Here is a 22,654-nt window from a genome sequence, read left to right on the forward strand (position 1 = left end):
CTGCCCCATAGCTCCCCCACCCCCCACCCCAGGGTGGCTGCACATCCGTGGGTCAAACTGTGCACGGTCCGTCCGCTTTCGCCACACACACGCGCCCTCCCCCCAGCAGGACGTGGCAGGGACAGACAGACAGACCCCCCCACTGCTCCCCTGAAAGCCAGCCTTTGCCTCTTTCCCCCCTGTCTGTCTGTCTGTCTGTCCTTCCTTCCTCCGGCCTCCTTGATTTTTCTTTCTTTCTTTCCCCACCTCTCCAGCCCCATTGGCTCCCTTCCCCCTGATCACACCCCTTTGATTCACACCCCTCTGCCCTCCAGTCCCTCCCCCCAGCCTCCACCACTTCCTCATTTCTTCCTTTCCAGGGTCCCACGTGAGTCTCCCCGGGGTGGGGGAGAGCCTGGACCTTCCTTGCCGCACCCCCCCTCCGCCCCCTCCTAGGACCCCAGCCAGGCCAGGAGAAGGGGAACGAAGAAACCTTCCTGGAGGAAGAGGGAAAACATCGCCAGGCTTGAGTTTCTTCCATCCGCCTGGCTCTGGCTCTGTCTCTCTTTTTCTGAGCTTTCTCTTCTTCGGTCCCCTCTGCCGCCAGCCCGCCGGGGAACCCCGCCACGACCCATGACGTCCGGCCCGGAATGATGGGCGACAGGCGAGTCCCAGCAAAGGTCTTCTCCCTCGGGTACCCAGGCTGGAGATGGCCCGTCCCCCCAGGGCAGGATGGGACCCCATGGCTCATCCCCCCCAGGGCAGGATGGGACCCCGTGGCTTGTCTCCCCCCCCAGGGCAGGGTGGGTCCCCGTGGCTCGTCCCCCCAGGGTAGGATGGGCCCCTGTGGCTCGTCCCCCCCCCAGGGCAGGGTGGGTCCCCGTGGCTCATCCCCCCCCAGGGCAGGATGGGCCCCCGTGGCTCGTCCCTCCCCAGGGCAGGATGGGCCCCCTTGCTGTTGGGGTCCAGAGCCCCCACCCATCCTAATGTTTCCTCCAAACTGGCATGGTCACGTCTACTCCCCTACCCCTAGATCAACCCCCCCGCATGGTTCCCCCACTCCCGCCCCCCCGATGAGCCTGGGCTCCCCCCAATCAACTCTCCCCCCAGCCTGGTTTCCCCTCTTCCCTGATCACTCTCCAGCCTGGCCTCCCCTGCCCCCCAGCCCAGTCGTCCCCCTACTCCTCCCCGCCAGCCTTTCAGCCTCATCTGATCTCCCGTCTGCCCCCCCCCCAGGTCCCGCGCCCCCCTCGCCATGCGGCCACGCCGGTTCTTCATCGCGGTGCAGGATTTCGGTGGGGGGCCGGGCCGGGTGCCCCAGGGCAGCCTCCTGAGCCAGGCGGGCGAACCCCCAGCGCCCAACCGCCCCTTTTGGGCCAAGCTGTTGGACACGGAGGCCACGGTGCAGGTGCCGGCCCGGGCGGCGCTGGAGCTGAGCAAAGAGCAGGCCAGGCTGCTGCAGGCTGTGACCAACGGGGATGAGCGGCTGGGTCTCCTCGGACAGGAAGGGCTGCTGCGCAGGCGGGGGGCCCTGCACCAGGGGGACCGGGTCAGGGTCCAGATCACCTCGGCCTCTGGGCAGAAGGCCCGGGGCATCCTGCGCTACCGGGGACCCGTGGGGAGAGCCAGGAGCAGGCTGGAATCATCTTCGGGGTGGAGCTGGTGGTGAGTGAAGGTGGTTGGCCTCTAGGGGGTGCCAGCTCTGGACTGGCTGGCTCAGGGGGGCAGGGAATATGACATGGGGCCTTTCCCCACTAGGGGGCACCAGCTGTGGTCCAGGATTGGCGGGCTCAGGGGGAAATGGGGCCTTTCCCCTCTAGGGGGCGCCAGCTCCTATCCGGGATTGGCTGGCTCAGGGGGAAATGGGGCCTTTCCCCACTAGGGGGCGCCAGCTCCTATCCGGGATTGGCTGGCTCAGGGGGGGAAATGGGACATGAGGCTCTTCCCCTCGCGGGAGCGCTGGCTTCGGTCCAGTCCCACGGCGGGGGACTGTCTCAGCCGTCCACATCGGGTCCCCTGTTCTGCCCTCCCTGCAGGGATCTGCGGCCGGGAAGGGTTTCACCGACGGCTCCTTCCGAGGCCAGAAGTTCTTCTCATGCCGGGAGAACTGCGGGGTGTTCGTGCCCGTGAGCCGGATCGAGCCGGATGAGGGGGGCGAGTGCAGCCCTCCGATGGCCCCCCGGGGCAGCCGCCGGGCGTGCACCAGGATCCAGCTGGCCGCAGGGGACCCCCTCAGATCTCCACCCCTGGAGCTCGGCGATCGGGTCTTCTTCCAGATGGATGACAGCACCCCTGCGGGCAAGGTGGTTTTCTGCGACTACCTGCCCAAGAAGGAGATGGCTGGGGTCTTCGTGGGGATCCACCTGGTGAGAGGGGGCTGACCCCCAACTTACGGGGTCGGGCCTGAGAGCAAGATCCCTATTTGGAAGCTCTTATCGGGAAGTCCTTCTCTTTAACCCCTTTACTTTCCAGGATCAGCCTGTCGGCTCATGGGACGGCGACTTCAAAGGCCAATCGCTCTGCCACTTCCCCTCTCCGGAGTACGGGATGCTCCTGCCCATCTCCAAAGTACATAAAGGTAGGACCTACGGTAAACAGCAGGGGCGGGAGACCCACCGGGCTTGGCCTCGTTGCGTGGGGGTGGGCCCTTCCCACACTGTGCAGTCGCCCGCTGAGATACAACTGCCCTTCTTGGCCATCAGGATGGCCTGTCTCCCAGCCATGACATAATAATAGCCCTCTCAGGCCTTCCGACTAGCTGGCCAAGATGGCCACCCCAATGATGGTCTGTCGCCGCAAGCCAAGATGGCCACACCCCCAGTGGCGATGAATGCCTGCTGGCCAAGATGGCTGCCCCAGTGGTGGTCTATCACTGACAACCAAAACAGCCACCCCAGTGACTGTCTGCCCTTGCCAGCCAAGATGGCTGCCAACGTGGTTGACGATGCCTACCAGCCAAGATGGCCACCCCAGTGGCAGCCAGCTCACACCAGCCAAGATGGCCATCCCAAAGATGGTCTGTTGCTGCGAGCCAAGATGGCGACCCCAGCAGTGGAGGTCAATGCCTGCTGGCCAAGATGGCCACCCCAGTGGTGGCCAATTCACGCTAGCCAACATGGCCATCCCAACGATGGTCTGTTGCCGCGAACCAAGATGACCACCCCCCAGTGGTGGTCAGTGGCTGCCTGCCAAGTTGGCTGCCAAAATGGCGCTCAATGCCCGCAGGCCAAGATGGCCGCTCCAGTGGGAGTCAGTTCCTGCTGGCCGAGACGGCCGCCCCACTGGGCCCATCTGCCTAACGTCTGCCCCAGTGGTTGTGGTTCCTTTCCCTACAGAAAAGGCTGAAGAGGGCCCTAAGGCCTTGCGTGATGACCCCTCCCTAGAGCTCCTTGGTGACCCCCCGCCCTCCTCCTCCATCCGGTACCCCCCCAGGCCAGAGTGGGGGTCCTCCCATGGGCCACGCTCCTCCCTCTCGATGGAGGGCAGCCCTGAGGAGCAGGAGGATGAGGAGGGGGACGAAGGAGGAGAGAAGGAGCTGCCCTTGCCACGGCTGGAGGTCAACTCCATGGTGGAGGTGCACGAGCCCCCAATCTATGGGGTGATCCGCTGGATTGCAAAGCCGCCGGATGTGGGGGAGCCCATCGCTGGGCTGGAGCTGGTGAGGCAATGGCAGGCATCTGGGGGGGGGCAGACATGGAGGTTTATGGGACCCCCCAGTCCTATCCCTAGTGGTGTCACCCCATGGGGGCTCTGGGACCCTATTCCCATTCCTAGGGGGTCACCCTATGGGGGGGCCATGGGACCCTTTACACGTTCCTAGTGGGGTCACCCCAATGGGGGGTCTATGGAACCCCATGACTGTGCTTAGTAAAGTCACCCCATGGGGGGCTATGGGACCCCTTTATTGTCTTTAGTAGCGTGACCCCATGGGGGGCTATGGGACTCCCCTCCGGCCCCCTTGACGTGCTCCATGCCCCTCCCCCCAGGAGGAACCCCTGCCCTCCGGCTGCACAGACGGGATCTACCGAGGGGTCCGGTGTTTCCAGTGCCCCCCCGGCAAGGCCCTCTTCGTCAAGCTGCGCCACTGCCGGCCTGACGCCCGGTTCGGGGCGCCCCAGCCCCTCGAGAACCCCGTGCTGCGCTGCAACTCTCTGGGTAGGCCCCGGCAGGGGAGAGACGGGGACCCCGGGGGGAGGCCGGGGCAGGGGATGCGCTGGAGGGGTATTGCCGTAGGGGGATGGGGACAGAGCTGTGGCGGGGTCTCCCCGTGGGGCTGGGCGGGGCAGGATAGGGATGGAGATCCCACCGTGGGTCCATCTCCCCCACCCCAGCTTTCAGGGTCTACGCCAGCGAGCGGGTGCTGGAGGACACCCCCCCGGAGCTGGGCGAAGAGGGGGGACAGCGCCTGGTGGGCTGGAAGAAGGGGATTCAGGGCCACTGCAACTCCTGCTACCTCGACGCCACCCTCTTCTGGTCAGTGAGTCCCACCCCCCCGAACCCGGGCGTCCTTGCTCCCCGCCCCCTGTTCTAACCACTAGACCCCACTCCCTTCCGGATCCGGGGGAGAACCCAGGAGTCCTGGCTCCCAGCCCCCCTGTTCTAACCACTAGACACCACTCTCTTCCCAGAGCCGGGGGGGAAACCCATGAGTCCGGGCTCCCAGCCCCTTACACTCTAACCACTAGACCCCGCTCCCCTCCCAGCGCTGGGGAGGGGACCCAGGCGTCCTGACCCCCCCCTTCCCCCCACAGCATGTTCGCCTTCAGCTCGGTGCTGGACTCGCTGCTGCTGCGCCCGGCGGACAAGAACGATGGGGCGTCCTACGCCGAGACCCGGGACCTGCTGCGCACGGACATCGTCAACCCGCTGCGCAGGTGCCGGGGGGGGATCTCGGGGAGGCAGGAAGAGGGGGTCTCTCCGGGGGGGACTTTCAGGTGGAGCAGTGTCTTGGGGGGCAGGGAGAGGGGGTCTCTCTGGGGGGGCACAGAGGAAATGTTTGGGGATAGAGAGGGGGTGGTTCTGGGGGAGCAGGGAGAGGGTCTCTCCAGTGGGGCTGGGGAGCCGTGGGGGGGGGGGGTCAGCGTGGTTCTGGAGGGGAGGCAGTGGGTGGGGGGTCTCGCTGGAGTCTCTGGGAGAGGCTGGGGGTGGGGTCGGTCCAGGGGGATGGGGGTCTCGGGGGGATGAGGGGGAGGGATATATGGGGGGGCAGGGGATTCCTCCATGGGAAGGGGGGCTGAGGAGGGGTGAGAGGGTCTCTACAGGGGGTTTCTCCAGAGGGACCGAGGGGGGGTGTCTCTCTGGGGGGAGGGGGTCTCTGGGGGGGTTCCCCATGGGGTGACCCCCCCCACCTCTTCCCAGGCACGGCTACGTGTGCGCCACCAAGGGCATGGCCCTGCGGCGCCTCCTGGAGGCGGCTGGACGCGCCCCGGGCTTCACCAGCGAGGAGAAAGGTGGGTGAGTGGGGGGGGGGCAGGTGGTTGGCAGCTGGGGGGTCACAGAGGAGTGGGGGGCAAAGGATGGGGGCACGGGGGGGAGGGGAATGGGACAGCAGGAGTGCGGGTGGGAGGTGTGGGGGGAGGGGAGGATGTGGGGGTGTGGGGGGGGTCCCCGCTCTCACCCATCCTGCGTGTTCCTCCCCCCAGACCCCGAGGAGTTCCTCACCCTGCTGTTCCGGGTGTTGAAGGTGGAGCCCCTCTTTAAGATCCGGTAAGACCCCCCCCCTAAGCCCCCCATCCGTCTGTCCGGCGGGGTCCCCCCTTTCCCGCCCCCAACTCCTCCCTCCCAACCCCTCCCCCTGCCCCATCTCTCTCCTGCCAAACCCCCCCTTTCCTCCCCCCTCTGCTCCCTGCCTCTCCACATGTCCCCTGGCCCCTCCGATTGCCCCCAAACTTCCCCACCCCCCTGCCCCACACCCCTCCACCTGCCCCCTCCACCCCCACACCACACTAACCCCCCCCTCTTTCCCTCCCCCCCAGGTCAGCGGACAAGGACCCCCAGGGCTGCATCTTCTACCAGATCTTCACGGAGGAGGGGGCGGGGGGGGGGGCAGGCCGGGGGGTCCCCACGGTGCAGCAGCTGCTGGAGGGGTCGCTGGCCGCCGGCGACCTCAAGTTCACGGAGGTGAGATGCCGGGGGGCTGGGGGGGCCTGGGGTCCCGATCCCCCTCCCTTTCCCTGCCCCACCCCAGCACTGACACCCCCATCCCTGCTTCCCCCCCCGCAGGCCCCCTCCTGTCTCATCCTGCAGATGCCCCGCAATGGCAAGGAGTACAAGGCCTTCGCCACCATCCAGCCCAGCCTGCAGCTGGACCTCACCGACCTGCTGGAGGACAGTAGGTGGGGGGCAGGTGGGGGGCAGGAGGGGGGGGGGAGAGAGCGAGAGGGGGGGGTGGGTGGGGATGCAGAAGGAGGGGGAGGAGGGAGTTGTTCGGGGGTGGGGGGAGGGCGAGAGGAGGCAGCCCTCAGGGGTGGGAGGGGCAGGAGGTGGGGGAAGGGCTCAGGGAGGTGGTGGGGGAGGGGCAGGAGGTAGAAGGAGGTGGGGGAGGGGCAGAGTGAGATGGTGGGGGAGGGGCAGGAGGTAGAAGGAGGTGGTGGGGGAGGGGCAGGAGGTAGAAAGAGGTGGTGGGGGAGGGGCTCATAGGGGTGGTGGTGGCGGGGGGGTGGCTGGCCACAAGGTGGGGGGCTCCTCTGCACCGTGACTGACCCCCCCCTCCCTTGGCAGCCCCCCGGGAATGCTGCATCTGCCAGGCACTGGCGCGGAGCGAATGCCCCCAGTGCTATGGGGACCCCAGCATCGCAGCGGGGCGCCCCCACCAGTACTGCACCATCTGCTGCCAGCAGGTACCCACCCGCTCCCTGCCCCGCCGGGGGGAGACTCGGAGATGGGGGGGCACCTGGGCAGGGGAGGGGGGATGGACGACGCGGGAATATGGGGGAGGGCAGGGAAGGCAGAGGTGGGTGTCGGGGGGTGAGAGAGCCAGGTGACATTCTGGGGGGGGGGAGGGCGGGAGAAGAGGGATGGGTGTTCTGGGGGAGGTGCGGGGGTGGGGTATATGTAGCGGGATTGGGGCGTTTCTGGGACACATTTGCCCCCCCCCGTAACCGCCCCGTCCCCCCTCCCCTCTGCAGGTCCACCGTCACCGCGCCCGACGTGCCCACCGCCCCCGCCCCTTGCGCCTCCCTCCGGAGCTGACCCACTCGCCGCCCCCCCCAGGCCCACCGCCCCGCCAGACCATGCAGCTCTACGCCGTCCTCTGCATCCAGACCAGCCACTACGTGGCCTTCGCCCGCCACGGCCCGTGCCGCCACCACTGGCTCTTCTTCGACAGCATGGCCGACCGGCAGGGTGAGCCCCGCGCCGGCCCTTTAAGGGGGGGAGCGCTGCAGGGGCGTGGCTGGGTGCTGCCCCCACTGGACATCCCGGGAATTGCAGCAAGCAGACTCCACGCTTTTCCCTCCCTTCTCTCTCTTCCATTTCCTCCTTCCATTTTTTCTTTTCTGTCTCATTTCTTTCCCCTTCCTCCTTTTTACGAGGCCCTCTCCATTCTTTCTTTCTTTCTTTCTTTCTTTCTTTCTTTCTTTCTTTCTTTCTTTCTTTCTTTCCCTTTGCCTCATTCTATTTTCCCCTTACATTCTCCATTTTCTTCTTTTTTCCATTTGCCTTTTCCTTTCTTCCTCTCATTCCCCCTCCCCGCCCCCATTTCTCCTCCTCCGCTCCTTTATATCCGTCCTTTCCTCCACTTTTCCCTTCCTTCTCTTTCTAGCTTTTGGCTCTCTTTTTATCTCCCTCACTCTCTTCCACTTTCTTTCTCTCTCGCCTTTCCCATTCTCCTCGTCTCACTCCATTTCTCCTCTTCCTGTTTTTCATTCCCATTTTCTGTATCCATTCTTTCTTCCTCACTTCATTTTCTTTTTTCTTTCCCTTTCCTCCTTTCTCTTTCATCATCCGTCTCTCCCCTCTTTTCTCTCTCTCCATTTTCTCACTCCTCTTTTCTTCCCCTTTTCTCTCCTTCCACCCACTGTTCCATTCATTTGTCTTTTCTCCTTTTTCTCCTCCTCTCTTTTCCGCGCTCCTTTTTTAACTCCTCTCTTTCTTTCCCAGGGGGCCAGAACGGCTTCAACATCCCCCGGGTCACGCCTTGCCCGGAGGTGGCCGACTATCTGGAGATGACCCCCGAGGACCTCCAGGCCGTGGACCCCAAATCCCTGCCCCCCTGCGCCCGACGCCTGCTCTGTGACGCTTACATGTGCCTCTACCACAGCCCGACCCTGGAGCTGTACAAATAGTCTTTCCCGCTGGGCAGAGGGATACGGGCAATCGGGAAGAGGGCTGAGAATTACTTGGCCCCATATCTCCACCTTGATATCCCTACGCCCCTTAAAGGGGCTGGAGCAAAGCTGGCGCCCCCTAGAGGGGAAAGGCCCCGTGTCCTATTCTCACTCCTGCACCTGGTCCAATTCCTGGAGCAAGAGTCAGCACATGTGCCCCGAGCTCTTATATGTCCTGCCGGGGAGTGTCACCAGGGGGCCTGGACTCATGGGTCTTAGGGTGTCCCTGGACCCCACAACTTCAGCTGCTTCCCCCCTCATGGCCACTAGGTGGCGATGGCTCTGTGGCACCACCACCGTTGAAAGCCGCGAGGACTGCAAAATCTAGACCAGATTTAAGAGGCATCCTTCACAAAGGCTGGTTGCTTGTTGGATCACGGCCCCGAGGACGACTGGACCGGCCTGGTTTTTATCCTGGCGCCAGCACCGCTTCGGCGCCGAGGCTTGCGGCCTCCAGCAGCCGCTGGAGACATCCTGGAGAGATAGGGGGTGGTGTGAATGCCCCTGGACAAATCTGGGATGCAATTGTGGCCCTCCCTCCCTCATTCCATAACGAGGCATTTAAACGGGAGCAGGCACTGAGAAGGGAATGGAGAATAGGTCTGACAGAGGGGCGGGAAAGAGCTGGGCTTGTTTAGTCTAGGAAAAAGACGGCTGAGAAAGGATCTGGCTGGTTTCTATAAACACATCGGACGGGGATGGGGTAAATACGAGGGAGGGTGCAGAGCTGTTTGAAGCTAAAGGCCAATGTTGGCAGGAAAACAAATGGCTGCAAATGGGCCAACAGCCCCCGGCGGCTGGAAAGAAGGAGGGGGTTGCTAAGTATCAGAGGGGTGAGGCGCTGGAATGGCCTCCAACCAGGGCTACGGGGGCAAATAATCAAGTAGTTTAAAAGCCGAGCTGGGAAAAAGTACGAGCGCGATTGAATGATGGGGTTGACTGTGACGGAGTGAACCTTGGAGCCGATCCGTCGCCATTCCAAGTGGTCATGCTTCAGGGTTCCAGCCGGCTGCCAGCAGGGGTCAGGAAGCAATCCCCACCCAGTGCATTCTGGGAAGTTATTTTTGAATAACTCGCTGCGTGGAAGCACCAGGGATGGCCACCTCCGGAGAGGGGCCGGCTGGACAGGGAGGGGTGGTTCTGAGGTGTTCCTTGCTCGTGCACTCAAGGTCTTGCTGATTGCCAAATCAGGGGTGGGGAAGGAATTTCCCTCCCCCGCCCAGTGCAGATTGGCAGGGACCTTGCACGGTTTTTGCCTCCCTTTGCATGTGGGTGATAATTTTCTGCACTATTTTTATGAATCCGGTGTGTGCCTCAGTTTCCCTCTGTACATTGCCTTGCTGCCTGGTGGGCGGGCATGGGAGGTGGGGTCCCCCAGCTGTCTGAAGGCCAGCAAAGAACAGCTTGGAACTGAACCAGCTCCGCACAGGATCCAGAGAGGAACGAGATTCCCTCGAGGACCGAACCAGTGACGCCGGGTAGTGGGAAACTCCGGCAGGCGGGACGTGAGGACTGAGCTGGGAAACAAAGGGGAAAAGGCGCCAGGGGGCTGGGGTGAGAGGGACTGACTTCTCTCTGGTCTAAGGATGAAGAGACAAAGCTGGAACTAGGGGCACTTTCCTGCCTTCTCCTCCATTTCCCCCCTTCTTTAGCCCCCCAAAGTGGAACAAAAGAGAAAAGCAAGGAAATTCCATGCCAACAACTTGGTGAACGCTAATAATGTAGGCGATAAATATGCTGGCTTTCTGTGGCAGATTCAACCCCAGAATGATCCCAAAGTAGAATTCAGGCCGCCAGTGGATTGGATTTTTATTGGTAAATGTGGATTTCAAAATCGACAGCTAGGCAATATAAGAAAAAGGCTGTTTGAGAAATGACTAAAAGTCGATTCCAGGCTGCGTATTTGGACAGGCGCTGTTGACAATTTCTGTTTCAATGGCTATAAAGCGTTAACTTTGTGACTTTCAAGCAATTATCGTCTGTCCTCCCCCATTGTCTGCTCCCCCCAATTTCCCACAAATGTAAAAATGTAGATAGATCAAATAAAAAAAGTTCTCGAAGTCCATAATTTTGCACATCCCAAGAGGAGAGTTAATTAAACAATCTGCGATGCTAAGGATCTTAGGAGAACTGCTCAGGGCTGGGGGGTGAGCCGGATTGGCTGTAGGGAGGAAGACGCTGGCAAGCTGTGAGCGTGGATTTCGAGAGATTGATTTCTAAGAGGCCAACGGGTTGGCTCAGGCAGACATCCATGGATGGTCACAGCGGCGTCCGTGAGCTCCGTCTCCAAGTTTGCAGATGACACGAAGCTCGGGGGAGTGGTAGAGATGCTGGAGGGCGGGGATAGGACACAGAGTGATCTAGACAAATTGGAGGATTGGGCCAAAAGAAATCGGATGAGGTTCAACAAGGAGAAGTGCAGAGTCCTGCACTTAGGATGGAAGAATCCCATGCACTGCTACAGACTGGGGACCGACCAGCTAGGCAGCAGTTCTGCAGAAAAGGACCTGGGGGTAACAGTGGATAAGAAGCTGGATATGAGTCAGCAGTGTGCCCTGGTTGCCAAGAAGGCTAACGGCATTTTGGGCTGCATTAGTAGGAGCATTGCCAGCAGATTGCGGGAAGTGATTGTTCCCCTCTATTCGGCGTGGGTGAGGCCACATTTTCAGTATTGTGTCCAGTTTTGAGCCCCCCACTACAAAAAGAATGTGGACAAATTGGAGAGAGTCCAGTGGAGGGCAAAAAAATGATGAGGGGGCCGGAGCACATGATTTATGTGGAGAGGCGGAGGGAACTGGGCTTGTTTAGTCTGCAGAAGAGAAGAATGAGGGGGGATACGGTTTCTCACAGTATTCTTATCAGCAAGTTAAAGAAGTATGGGTTGGATGAAAGGACTATAAAATGGATAGTGAACTGGCTAGAGCATAGGGCTCAACGAGTAGTGATCAATGGCTCCATGTCTAGCTGGCAACCGGTCACAAGCGGAGTTCCCCAGGGGTCGGTCCTGGGGCCGGTTTTGTTCAACATCTTTATTAATGATCTGGAGGATGGGGTAGATTGCACCCTCAGCAAGTTTGCGGACGACACTAAGCTGGGGGGAGTGGTAGATACCCTGGAAGGTAGGGATAGGATACAGAGTGACCTAAACAAACTGGAGGATTGGGCCAAAAGAAATCTAATGAGGTTCAACAAAGAAAAGTGCAGAGTCCTCCACTTAGGAAGAAAGAATCCCATGCACAGCTATAGACTGGGGACCGACGAGCTGGGCAGCAGCTCTGCAGAAAAGGACCTGGGGGTAACGGTGGATAAAAAGCTGGATATGAGTCAGCAGTGTGCCCTGGTTGGCAAGAAGGCCAATGGCATATTGGGCTGCATTAGGAGGGGCATTGCTAGCAGGTCACGGGAAGTGATTATTCCCCTCTATTCGGCATTGGTGAGGCCGCATTTAGAATATTGTGTCCAGTTTTGGGCCCCCCAATACAAAAAGGATGTGGACAAGTTGGAGAGAGTCCAGCGGAGGGCAACAAAAATGATTAGGGGGCTGGGGCACAGGACTTATGAGGAGAGGCTGAGGGAACTGGGCTTGTTTAGTCTGCAAAAGAGAAGAGTGAGGGGGGATTTGATAGCGGCCTTTAACTACCTGAAAGGAGATTCTAGGGAGGATGGGGCTAGGCTGTTCTCGGTGGTGGCAGATGACAGAACAAGGAGCAACGGTCTCAAGTTGCAGGGAGGGAGGTCTAGGTTGGACATTAGGAAAAAGTTTTTTACTAGGAGGGTGGTGAAGCACTGGAATGGGTTACCTAGGGAGGTGGTGGAATCTCCATCCTTAGAGGTTTTTAAGCTGCGGCTTGACAAAGCCCTGGTTGGGATGATATAGCAGAGGTTAGTCCTGCTTTGAGCAGGGGTTGGACTAGATGACCTCCTGAGGTCCCTTCCAACTCTAATATTCTATGATTCTATGATTCTATGATTTGATAGCAGCCTTTAACTACCTGAAAGGGGGTTCCAGGGAGGATGGGGCTAGGCTGTTCTCGGTGGTGGCAGATGACAGAACAAGGAGCAATGGTCTCAAGTTGCAGTGGGGCAGGTCTAGGTTGGATATTAGGAAAAGGTTTTTCACTCGGAGGGTGGTGAAGCACTGGAATGGGTTACCTAGGGAGGTGCTGGAATCTCCATCTTTAGAGGCTTTTAAGGCCTGGCTTGGCAAATCCCTGGCTGGGATGATATAGTTGGGGCTGGTCCTGCTTTGAGCAGGGGGTTGGACTAGACACCTCCTGAGGTCCCTTCCCACCCTCATCTTCTCTGAGGCTCAGGAGGACAAAGGCAGCGGGAGGTCGGAGGGCCGTCTGGGGTCACGGCACATGAGGTTGGGCTCCTGGCCCGGGCTGAGGCAGAACTGCCATGCAAAGAGGTGCTTCGCAGTCACCTTCAGCATCTCCTCAGCTTCATCCAGCCCTCCTGCTTGGTCTGGGATCCGCTCCTGCCCGATCGGGTTGGCAGGGAGAACTGGGCCAGAGTGATGAGCTGGGTGAGCTCTCCCAAGATCTGGTGGTGGCCATGCCCCAGCTACACCTGACGCGGGACAGCTCCCCCTTGGTGGAACCCAAGTGAAGCTCCTGCCATGGGACTAAGGTGACCAACCACCACCGAGAAGGCACCAAACAAGACCCTGAGAAAGGAACCGGCGCGACGGGCTGCCTGGGCCTCAGAGACCCCTGAAATCCCAGGGTCCTCAAAAACTCCCAGGGTCGCCTTAGAGCCCTCAGAGCCCGCACTGGCCTCTTGGCCCCTTCGTAAGCCTTGCTGCATGCAGGTCATCATGGGTTAGTCAAGCTCTGGGGGTCATACAGGCCTCATGGCCAAACAGGCTCTCCTGAGGGACGTCTTCACAGGCCACGTGGACCCTCAGCTTCTTCACAGGCCTTCAAGGGTCCCACAGACCACTTGTTTCATACAAGTCTCAGAGGCCCACGTCTCCCCCCACCCCATCATCTCAATCGGCACTTCCTGAGCCCCCCAAAGCCCCCAAAATAGCCAGTGGTTACAGGGGAAAATGTCTGGTTTCAGATGGACCGGCCCCAGTGAGGAAGGGGAGGGAAGAGTTGGGGGCACTGCTCTGAGGGCATGTCCAGGGGCTTTCTGGCCCAGGAGTCGGGAGTTTTTGGCCCATGAGTCTGGAGGGTTTCATGAGCTGGGTTGTCCAACCGTGTGGGAGGAAGAGAAGGGTTGAGGTCTTCTGCGACGGAGGCCATTTCGGCCTCATCTCCGCGGCCCGGAGAGGAAGCCGAGAGTGGTTCATTCTTTATACTGCAGGAGTCCCCGAGCAAGATCACAGCACCACCAGGCTAGGCCCAGTACACACACACTGCGAGAGGAAGTCCCTGTCCCGAAGAGCTAACATTCTACATTGACCAGCCCAAGGGCAAACTCAGTCACAGAGAAGGGAAGGGACTTGCTCACAGTCTTGCCTGGCAGCAGAGCCAGGAAGAGAACCCAGGTGTCCTGACTTCCAGCCCACAGCTCTACCCACTGGACGACACTACTGGCTATGGTGGGACTAGGCCCCTTGAGAGAACTCTGGGGCTCTTGTACACCACGTTCGCTGGGGTCCCCCCTTCCCTCATTTCACCCCAGGTTACAGATATTTTGGGGAGCTCCCATGAGCTTGGGGCACTTGTACCTCTTGTGCCCTTCTCGTCAATCCCACGTGGGGCCTGCATCTTACAAACCCCGCCCCACCCCAATCTCCAAGCCCGGCCCCAAGATTCTGTGTTTACAAAACTCCTTCCCTCCACCTTGCAGGTTTCACAATCTCTGTCGCGTAGGCTCCACCACTTCCTGGCCCGGGGAGGGTGATGACGAAAAGGGGAAGAGAGACGCCAGCAGGAAGCTCGCTGGAGCAGCGGTCGTGTCTCTGAACCCTGGTGGGGCCCTGGGTCTTTGTTGCACCGCATCCCCCGATATTTCTTGGCAGATCCACGTGTTTCTGGGTGTAAATTCTCCCCGATATATGGCTGGAGAACAGAAACGGAGGATTTAGCCCGGGGTAAGAAGGTCTCAACCTGTCTCAAACAGAACCTGGCCAGCTGGGGCCATTTTCCTATAGTCCTTCCTTGCCCATCCTCTCCTCCCGGTCTCCCTCAGGGCCTGGGTTTCGATGGCCAAGATCGTCCCCCAGAAAGAGGCCCCTGGCACCAGCATCTTCCGGAAGAGACACGGAGACTTCATCGTCCGCTCCGACCTGGGTTTCTACTTGCGGACGGAGCGCCTGGAGACCGGACGCAACATTGAGATCCGGGGCCTGCATCCCTCGTGCCGGGGCGGGGACCACTATCTGGGCTCCGAGCGGGACCCGGACATCTACATCATCAAGGGCGACTCCTACCGGGTGGTGCAGGATCTGAGCACGGACGAAGGAGCCAGGGTCTACGAGCTTCATCCCAACTGCCGCAGTGGGGACCACTACGTGAAATGCACCGACTTCTTCTTCATCCTCTTCTTTGGCCGGGGGGTCGTGCGCTGTGTGTGTGATTTAAGCACGGACTCCAGGGACGACGACCTCCCCCTCCATCCCCAGTGCTGTCTGGGACTCTACTACTTGGGCATTGGGAACTACTGGGCGTTGGTGAAGGTGGACCAAAGATGGGGTGCTCAGTTCTGCCTCTACAAGAGCTTGGTCACCGCCAACTTAGCTGCCGTCTACTCCATCCACCCTGACCTGGTGAGTTTCCTTCCCGGGGGGCTGGCGTTGACCAGGGGCCCTTCCTTCAGCAGCTGGGAGTGCATCAAGACCCTCTCCAACGACTCGGACACCCCCATCACCTGGACCCACGCTGTGGCCCGGAAGGTGGGCTTTGCCAAGGAGAAGGTGGCCAGCGTTGGGCGCAACTGGGAGATGGGCGCCTCCGCCTCGCTCCAGTCCGGGGAGCTGATGGCGGCTGTCGTCAAGGCCCAGTTCTCCCTCTCAGCCCAGTACGGCGGGAGCAGTGTCAAGACAGAGCAAGAGGACTGGACTGAAGCCAGAGAGGAAGAGGAAACCCTCCAGGCTACCCTGGAGCCCGGGCAGAGCCTCTACGTGTGGCAGTTCCGCCTCGGCTTGGGCCAGGAGCCCATCTTGTTCTGCCGGGACATCAAGTTCACCAAAGATCCGGCCCCGCCCACCACCATCCCACTGCCTCATGTGTTTTAGGACCATCAACCAACATTGGATCAACCAACTTTGGATCAACCAACATTGGCCAGGAAATACTTGTGCATCCACACGGTACGTCCTCACCGTCTAGTGGTTGTAGGGTCACAGCTAGACTCAGCTACCCAAAGTGGGTCTTTTATCCTCATTCCCTCAGATCCCAAGGTTCAACCCCTGAGGCCGGCAACCCAACAAGGGCACGCTAGTTGCACGGCTTGAGCATCTTTGACTTGCTCTTGTGTTAAGGTCCAGCAATCAGGGGGGAAAGGTGCGACTGGGGAGTTAGTTAGGCCCCCAGAGTGGGGCTCAGGAGTCGTGGGTTCAATCCCTGGCTGGGACTCAACCCTCTTCCATGACCTTTGGGTGGGTCAAAGTAGGGAAACTGAGGCATCAAGTGACTTCAAAGTGAAAGCAACTCAGGCGCCTCAGTCCTGCAGAAAGCTTCCAGGGGACCAAATCACTGCTGAAAAATGGGGTCTGGCTCCCTAAATCATGTTGAAAAAATTGACCCTTCAGCATGGTGTGCCTCAGTTTCTCCATCTGTACAACAGGCACAGCAGCATTTCTGTACTGAACAGGGTATAGTGAGGAGCTTAGGCAGGTTTGGGCATCAATTTTATGAATTTGCCGAGGCGCCAGTTAGATTTTAAATCTACCAAGGGAGATTTGCTGACTGGAAAAATACTACGGCCCGTAGTGGACTGGAATTGAAAGAGAAGCAGCCCCTTTTTAGTGACTCTAGGCAGCTTACTTATTCACAGGCTTGGTTCTGCTCAGGTCAGCTTGTGAAGTATTTCCCAGATCAGGGCACTTGCTTATTCTTAACCAGTCAACGAGTTTATTAATTCACCAAGGACCACATAGGTGATGATACGTCACTAGATTTAGAAATGACGTTCAGATACCAGGTATGGACTGAACCCCAAATACATCTGCTGTCTTGCCATCAACTGAAACAGAGCAGCGTTGGGCCCAACCGTTATGGACTGATCAAGACGGCGACAGAAGAATTCTGCCGATTCCCAGAGAGGAAAGCAAACTCCAGAATGAAATCGCACTGCTTCTTCTCAGCCCTCGGAGCCCTGCGGCAGAGGGTGTCTTTCCACGTGGCTGGTCTAAGCGTTGCTAGCACTTCTGCTGCACCCTGTGAGTAGGCGCAATGGGGGGGTGAGCTATCTCTGGGGTGCCACATCCTCTGTTTTATACATCCTGATTCAAGGGCCATTGGAAACTGGCCGGCTTCTGATTTATATTGGACGCTTGCTAAACGACTCGCGATTTTTGGTGGTTTGCCATGTAGACATGTTAGTCCCAGGATATGAGAGCGACAAGGTGGGCCAGGTAATACCCGGTATTGGACCAGCTTCTTCTGGTGAAAGAGTAAAACTTCTGCTTCGGCTCTGTGGAACTCAATGGCTTGTCTCTTGCACCAAGAGAAGTTGGTCCAATAAAAGATATTACCTTGTTTCTCTCAGCCTTAGCTGATGTCTTCTGCCGCTTCCATTGATGTCCAGTAGATGGTGATGGTGTTTAACAAGTTTCCTCAAGTCTCTCCTTGGAAGGTTTTCAAGTTTTATTTATTTTAATGGCCGTATTTCTCACCCCAGCTGGTAGCTGGGATCTGCCCCCCCTTTGAAGCACTATCCTTGTGCCACTTTGCGGATTTCAATTCTTTTTTCTTCTTGTGACCAACGAACCTTATAACTTCTAGGGTGCAGCGGTCATAGAATCATAAAGATCAGGGTTGGGAGGGACCTCAGGAGGTATCTAGTCCAACCCCCTGCTCAAAGCAGGACCAACCTCAACTAAATCATCCCAGCCAGGGCTTTGTCAAGCCTCAGCTTAAAAACCTCTAAAGACGGAGATCCCACCACCTCCCTAGGTAACCCATTCCAGTGCTTCACCACCCTCCGAGTGAAAAACCTTTTCCTAATGTCCAACCTAGACCTCCCCCACTGCAACGGGAGACCATTGTTCCTTGTTCTGTCACCACTGAGAACAGCCTAGCTCCATCCTCCCTGGAACCCCCTTTCAGGTAGTTACCCCCTCACTCTTCTCTTCTGCAGACTAAACAAGCCCAGTTCCCTCAGCTTCTCCTCATAAGTCATGTGCTCCAGCCCCCTCATCATTTTCGTTGCCCTCCACTGGACTCTTTCCAGTTTGTCCACATCCTTCCTGTAGTGGGGGGCCCAAAACTGGACACAATACTGCAAATGTGGCCTCATTGGTGCCGAATAGAGGGGAATAATCATGTCCCTCCATCTGTTGGCAATGCTCCTACTAATGCAGCCATATATGCCGTTAGCCTTCTTGGCAACCGGGGCACCCTGTTGACTCATGTCCAACTTCTTGTCCATTGTAACCCCCACGTTACATGGGGGAGATGGGTAAACTGATGCTTGCAGAGCAATGCACAGCGTCTAATTGGAGGTGAAAGATAACAAAGGAGCAAAACAGATTACCCAGGGGATATTTTTGCATCGATTCAGCAATCCCAAGGCCTGAAGGGACCATTGTGGTCATCTTCTCTGAGGTCCTGTGTAGATTTTCCCCCAAATAATTCCTTTTGAACCTCAGCCCATCTTCTAACAAAAATCCCGTTGAATAAAGGAAACATAGAGGCTATAATTATCGAAGAACTCGTTTATGGACTCAGGAAACTCAGTCCCGGGACCCCAGAGAAACCAGTTCTTAACTGGTTTAAACTCACAGCTCCCTCCCCCAGCTCTTGATCACGATTAGAAAAACAAGGTCTTTCTCAATTTGATAATGCACTGGAGTCCGGTACAGCTAGGCCGGGAAGGAGAGAGATGTTTAATCCGTATGTGAAATTAAGAGTGATCAAGGTGCTTAACGGTGAACTTAATTAAACATCTTCTATTCCTGGGGGACTACAACCTCTAACCATACAGAGCCATAGAGAAGTCGGGGTGGAAGGGACCTGGAAAGTCACCAAATCCAGCCCCCTTTGCCAAGGCAGGACCAAGGAAACCAAACCGCCGCTGGTGGGTGATTGTCCAACCTGTTCTTCAAAACCTCCAGTGGTGGGGACTCCACAACCTCCCTTGGAAGCCCGTTCAAGAGCTGAACTCCCCTTCGAGTTAAAAAGTTTTTCCTACTCATCTCAATCTCCCTTGCTGCAGATTAAAGCCAGCGCTTCTTGTCTTCCCTTCAGTGGACCCAGAGAACCATTGATCTCCGTTCACTTCAGAACAGCTCCTCGCCTATGGTGTTGCCTGGTTTCTGGGGTGTTTAGTAATTCAAATGGGGTTCTAGGCTCCTCAGTTGATCTGATCAGAAGATAATGAGGTTCTCGGCCTGGAATCAGGCTCCAGAAGAGTTTTATAGGGACCTCCGGGTGCACGACAGGGATGCTCACACTGACAGCTGAATCTGTATAATTTTATACACTTTTATTAAGAAATTATAAACTGATAGCCAAATGACTGATTAAAAGAAAAGGAATAATGAAATGGATAGGATCACAGTCTTATTCTAAAGACACGTCTTATTTATATACATATTTATACGGGATGCTTTGGATTAATACACTCACACCCTTCCCTGATGACCCAGTTGAGAAAGATGTCTGGGTGCTCAACTTTTGAGTAGAGGGGTATAAAGCCAGGCCATGAGCGAGAGCTAAGAGTTATAAGGCTAAGACTATCACTGCCAATAATATGCAGTATAAATGAAGAACAAAAGATTTTAACACCCTAACTAAAAGACGTTTTAAGACGGACTAGCTGACAACCGCCCCAAGTAAGATGGTTTGCCCCTTCTTACACCCTGAACAATACGGGTCCTCCTTCGAAGTCCAAACTTGGCTTCTTCATCCCTCAAATGATTAGGGCACATTTATTCTGTAGGCTGGCAGGTTCGTGCATATTTAGGACATATTCACATCCTTCCCAGATGGTTCCAGATGGTTCGCTGACCTCACCTTTGGTATTTCTGGCCCGTTTGTCTGTTTTGTGGTGTATCTGTGAAGTTTACTTGGGGCATAACCTAAAACAGCCCCCCCACCCTGTCCTGATGCCTCCTGATTTATCTAGGGCAGTGTTTCTCAATTTTATTCCCCCCCGGAACCCTTGCGCACCCATGCCATACCCTCCGCCGAAAAGTCGAGGAAATCTTCCTCTTTTCGGCGGCGCGGTGTAGGCTTGTTTCAGCGGCGCGCTCTCTGAGCCGTTTTCGGCGGCCCCATCAGCTGTTTGGCGGCGCGCGAACAGCTGTTGGGCGGCACCCGATTTTTGTCACTTTCGGCGGCGCGGTTCCGCTTCTTCGCGGAACCCTTCAACTCAGCCCACGGAACCCTGGGGTTCCGTGGAACACCATTTGAGAAACACTGGTCTAGGGTAAAGTTTATAACCATGTATGTCTTCTCCTTTAACTCATCACTACTCAACTGGGCCAAAGGTCCCGAGCAGATGTATACTAACTGCCTTAACTTTCATACAGGATGTGGCCTGTGAGGTACCTTGCAATATACTTTAATATAAATCTATAACTCTATTATAATAAAACACCAATACTTAAATCTATTAAAAAAAGGCATATATATGCAAGCAAGCAGGCTAGTCCTATAAGCTGCAATGGGAAGCCTGTTTTCAGGCCCGCCCGTCCCCCAGTCTTTTTTTTTCTCACGACCGAACGTGCCCTGTTTTTTCACGTTTCCTCCCACGTTGGGTTTTCTAAACCGTTGATCATTTTTGTTGCTCTTCTTTGGACTCTCTCTCAAATTTGTCCCCCTCTTTCCTAAAATGCGGGACCCAGAACCTAAAGTGTGGGGCCCAGAACCTAAAGTGTGGGGCCCAGAACCGGAAACAGGACTGCAGTGCTGAGCAGAGTGGGACAATTACCTGTCATGTCTGACACACAACACTCCTCAACACACCTGTGACAGGGTGGACACGGGCCAGAGGCCCCCTGCTGGAGGCTGCAGGCTCCTGCTACACACCCAGTCCTAGAAAGGAGCAGAGGAGAAGTCCTCCAAGCGGCCTAGAGTGGTTGCGGGGAGGCAGCCAATGAGAGAGGCGGCAAGGAGAAGCCAATCAGGGCCTGGTAGGGTCAGATAAAAGGAGCGGCAGAACAGCGCAGCAGTTAGTTACTGCCTGGGGAAGAGAGGACTATGCTTCTGGCTGGCTGAAAAAGCAACTGGGCTCAAGCTAGGTCAGTGCTGGCGGGGATTGGAGGAGTGTCCAGGGAGGAAGTGCTGGGAGTACGGCCCAGTACAAGGGCCAGGACTATTTAAAGACTGAGCCGGGGAAGGGCTAGAAAGACGCCATTGGAGGGGTACTTGAGACAAATCCCTGGTGGACTGCATACCCCAGAAGGGCTTTTTTTTCCCCCTGACTCACATACAGACACGGCCGGAGAGCTCTCACTGAAAACTGCCTGAGAAACCTCCGGCCGGGGTCACCCGAACTGAAAGACGCACCCGCCCAGAACGGGGCGCTCGCACGCCCGACCCCGTTACAACACCCAGCTTTTTCCCAGCTGTATCATTCACATTCAGTTTGGGAGCTGCTGTCACCCCAGCCCATTTCCAGCGGTAACACCAGTTATTCCCCGGTTTGGAGCTGTTGTTTTCCTTCCTCCGCAAAGTGCTTTGCCCTGTTTCATCTTCCTGACTCCAGACCCAGTCTCCAGTTTGTCAAGGTCCGTTCGAATTCGAACCCTCTCCTCCCAAGCGCTCGTGATCCCTCCCAGCGCCGTGTCACCCGCAAATTTCGGATGCATCCTCTCTGCACCATTATCCCAGTCGTGAATGAAAATATTGAGCCGTCACCGACTCCACGACGGACACCCTCCCGGTTTGACAGCCAGCCGTTGGGGGTCGGTCTTTAGCCAATGATTGTTGTTTTCTTATAGTCGCTCGTTTCCAGCCGGGATTCAGGGGAATAGCCCAAGAGAAAGTAATTGTTATCAGGCACGTATTCGCGGCATAATCGCCACCTCTGTTTCGAACAGGACCTAACCCCTCCGAAGGCCTCACGTTCACAATACTAGGGTGATCGCACAAGGGACTGACTCCTACTGGATAACCAGGTTATCCCTGATCTGTGTTACACAAGGGACCAGAGAAGATGATTTAATTGTCTCTTTAAATCCATGAATCGAAGCATCTATAGGGACTATTTCCTGCCCCCTGACACCAGCCTACGGGCTTTTAGTGACCCAAGTCACTGCGGAAATGGCAGCAATTTGTCAGCCATGAATTGACAAACGGGGGATTTCCTTGGTGATGTGGTTGTGTGCAGATTTTTTTAAATTTTTTTTAACGGGTATGATTTGGGAATGGAGGACGAAACAAAAGGGAGATGCAGTAGGTAGAGGATGTGACTGAGTGTCCGGACACCTGGGTTCTATCCCTGGCTCTTGGAGGGGAGTTGGGTCTAGTGGTTAGAGCAGGGGGGACTGGGAACAAGACACCTGGGTTCTAACCCCCCCCCCCCGCTCTGGGAGGGGAGTGGGGTCTAGTGGTTAGAGCAGGGGGGGGGAGGCTAGGAGCCAGGATGCCTGGGTTCAATCCCCAGTTCTGGGAATGGAGTGGGGTCTAGTGGATTCTTATCCAGCTGCCCCACCCCAGAGCTGGCTGCATTTCAGTGGGTGGGTGAATGTGTCTGTCTCCCTGTGGTGCCTTTGGGGCATTTGGCAAAGGGTTGGGTGGGGGGGGGGGCAGGAGGGCACCGGGCTGGGGGCAGGGGATGAAGTGGAAGCAACTGGCAGCAGGCGATTGGGAGGCAGGACACAGCTCTGCCACTGAGCTGCCAGGAGGCCTTGGGCGAGTCCCTGCCCCCTCCCTGCCTCAGTTTCCCCTCCCTCCTTTTGTCTATGCCCATGTCCCTGCAGTGCCCGGCACGAGGGCCCTGATCTCTGCAGAGGGGGGCTCAGGAAACAGGAGCTAGTCCCAGGTGGGCGGGAGGGAGGCCAGAACTTTCCATCCGCCCCAACCCCCCCACACCGCGGGTGGGGAATCCTCCAAGATCTTCCTGCCTGTGTCACAACCTGGAATTTCCCAGCTGGGGCGGGGGCGGGGAAGGAAGGGGACCTCTAGGGGGGGGGAGAGCAGGGACAGACGGTGTGGGGATAGACAGATGGAAGGAACGGGTTGGGAGGGACAGATGGGTGGGGGGGCATGGGCAGCTGGGCTGGG

General features: G+C 57.5%; 1 protein-coding gene across 1 annotated transcript; it reads left to right on the forward strand.

The window, feature by feature from the left end:
* The first annotated feature begins 632 nt into the window (after window positions 1-632).
* Window positions 633-10,364, forward strand: LOC137149839 (ubiquitin carboxyl-terminal hydrolase CYLD-like). Its single transcript, XM_067543456.1, is given in 16 exon segments — window positions 633-673; window positions 1,216-1,592; window positions 1,595-1,644; window positions 2,016-2,345; window positions 2,452-2,557; window positions 3,315-3,637; window positions 3,966-4,134; window positions 4,311-4,452; window positions 4,731-4,853; window positions 5,338-5,429; window positions 5,622-5,685; window positions 5,955-6,099; window positions 6,202-6,310; window positions 6,700-6,818; window positions 7,107-7,323; window positions 8,080-10,364. Coding segments are annotated over 16 exon segments (2,592 nt in total). The 3' UTR covers window positions 8,265-10,364.
* Window positions 10,365-22,654: the final 12,290 nt, after the last annotated feature.

This window comes from Emydura macquarii, unplaced genomic scaffold (genome assembly GCF_026122565.2).
Source record: "Emydura macquarii macquarii isolate MOO-44397 ecotype Brisbane River unplaced genomic scaffold, CSIRO-AGI_Emac_v2 contig_845, whole genome shotgun sequence".
NCBI lineage: Eukaryota > Metazoa > Chordata > Testudines > Chelidae > Emydura > Emydura macquarii.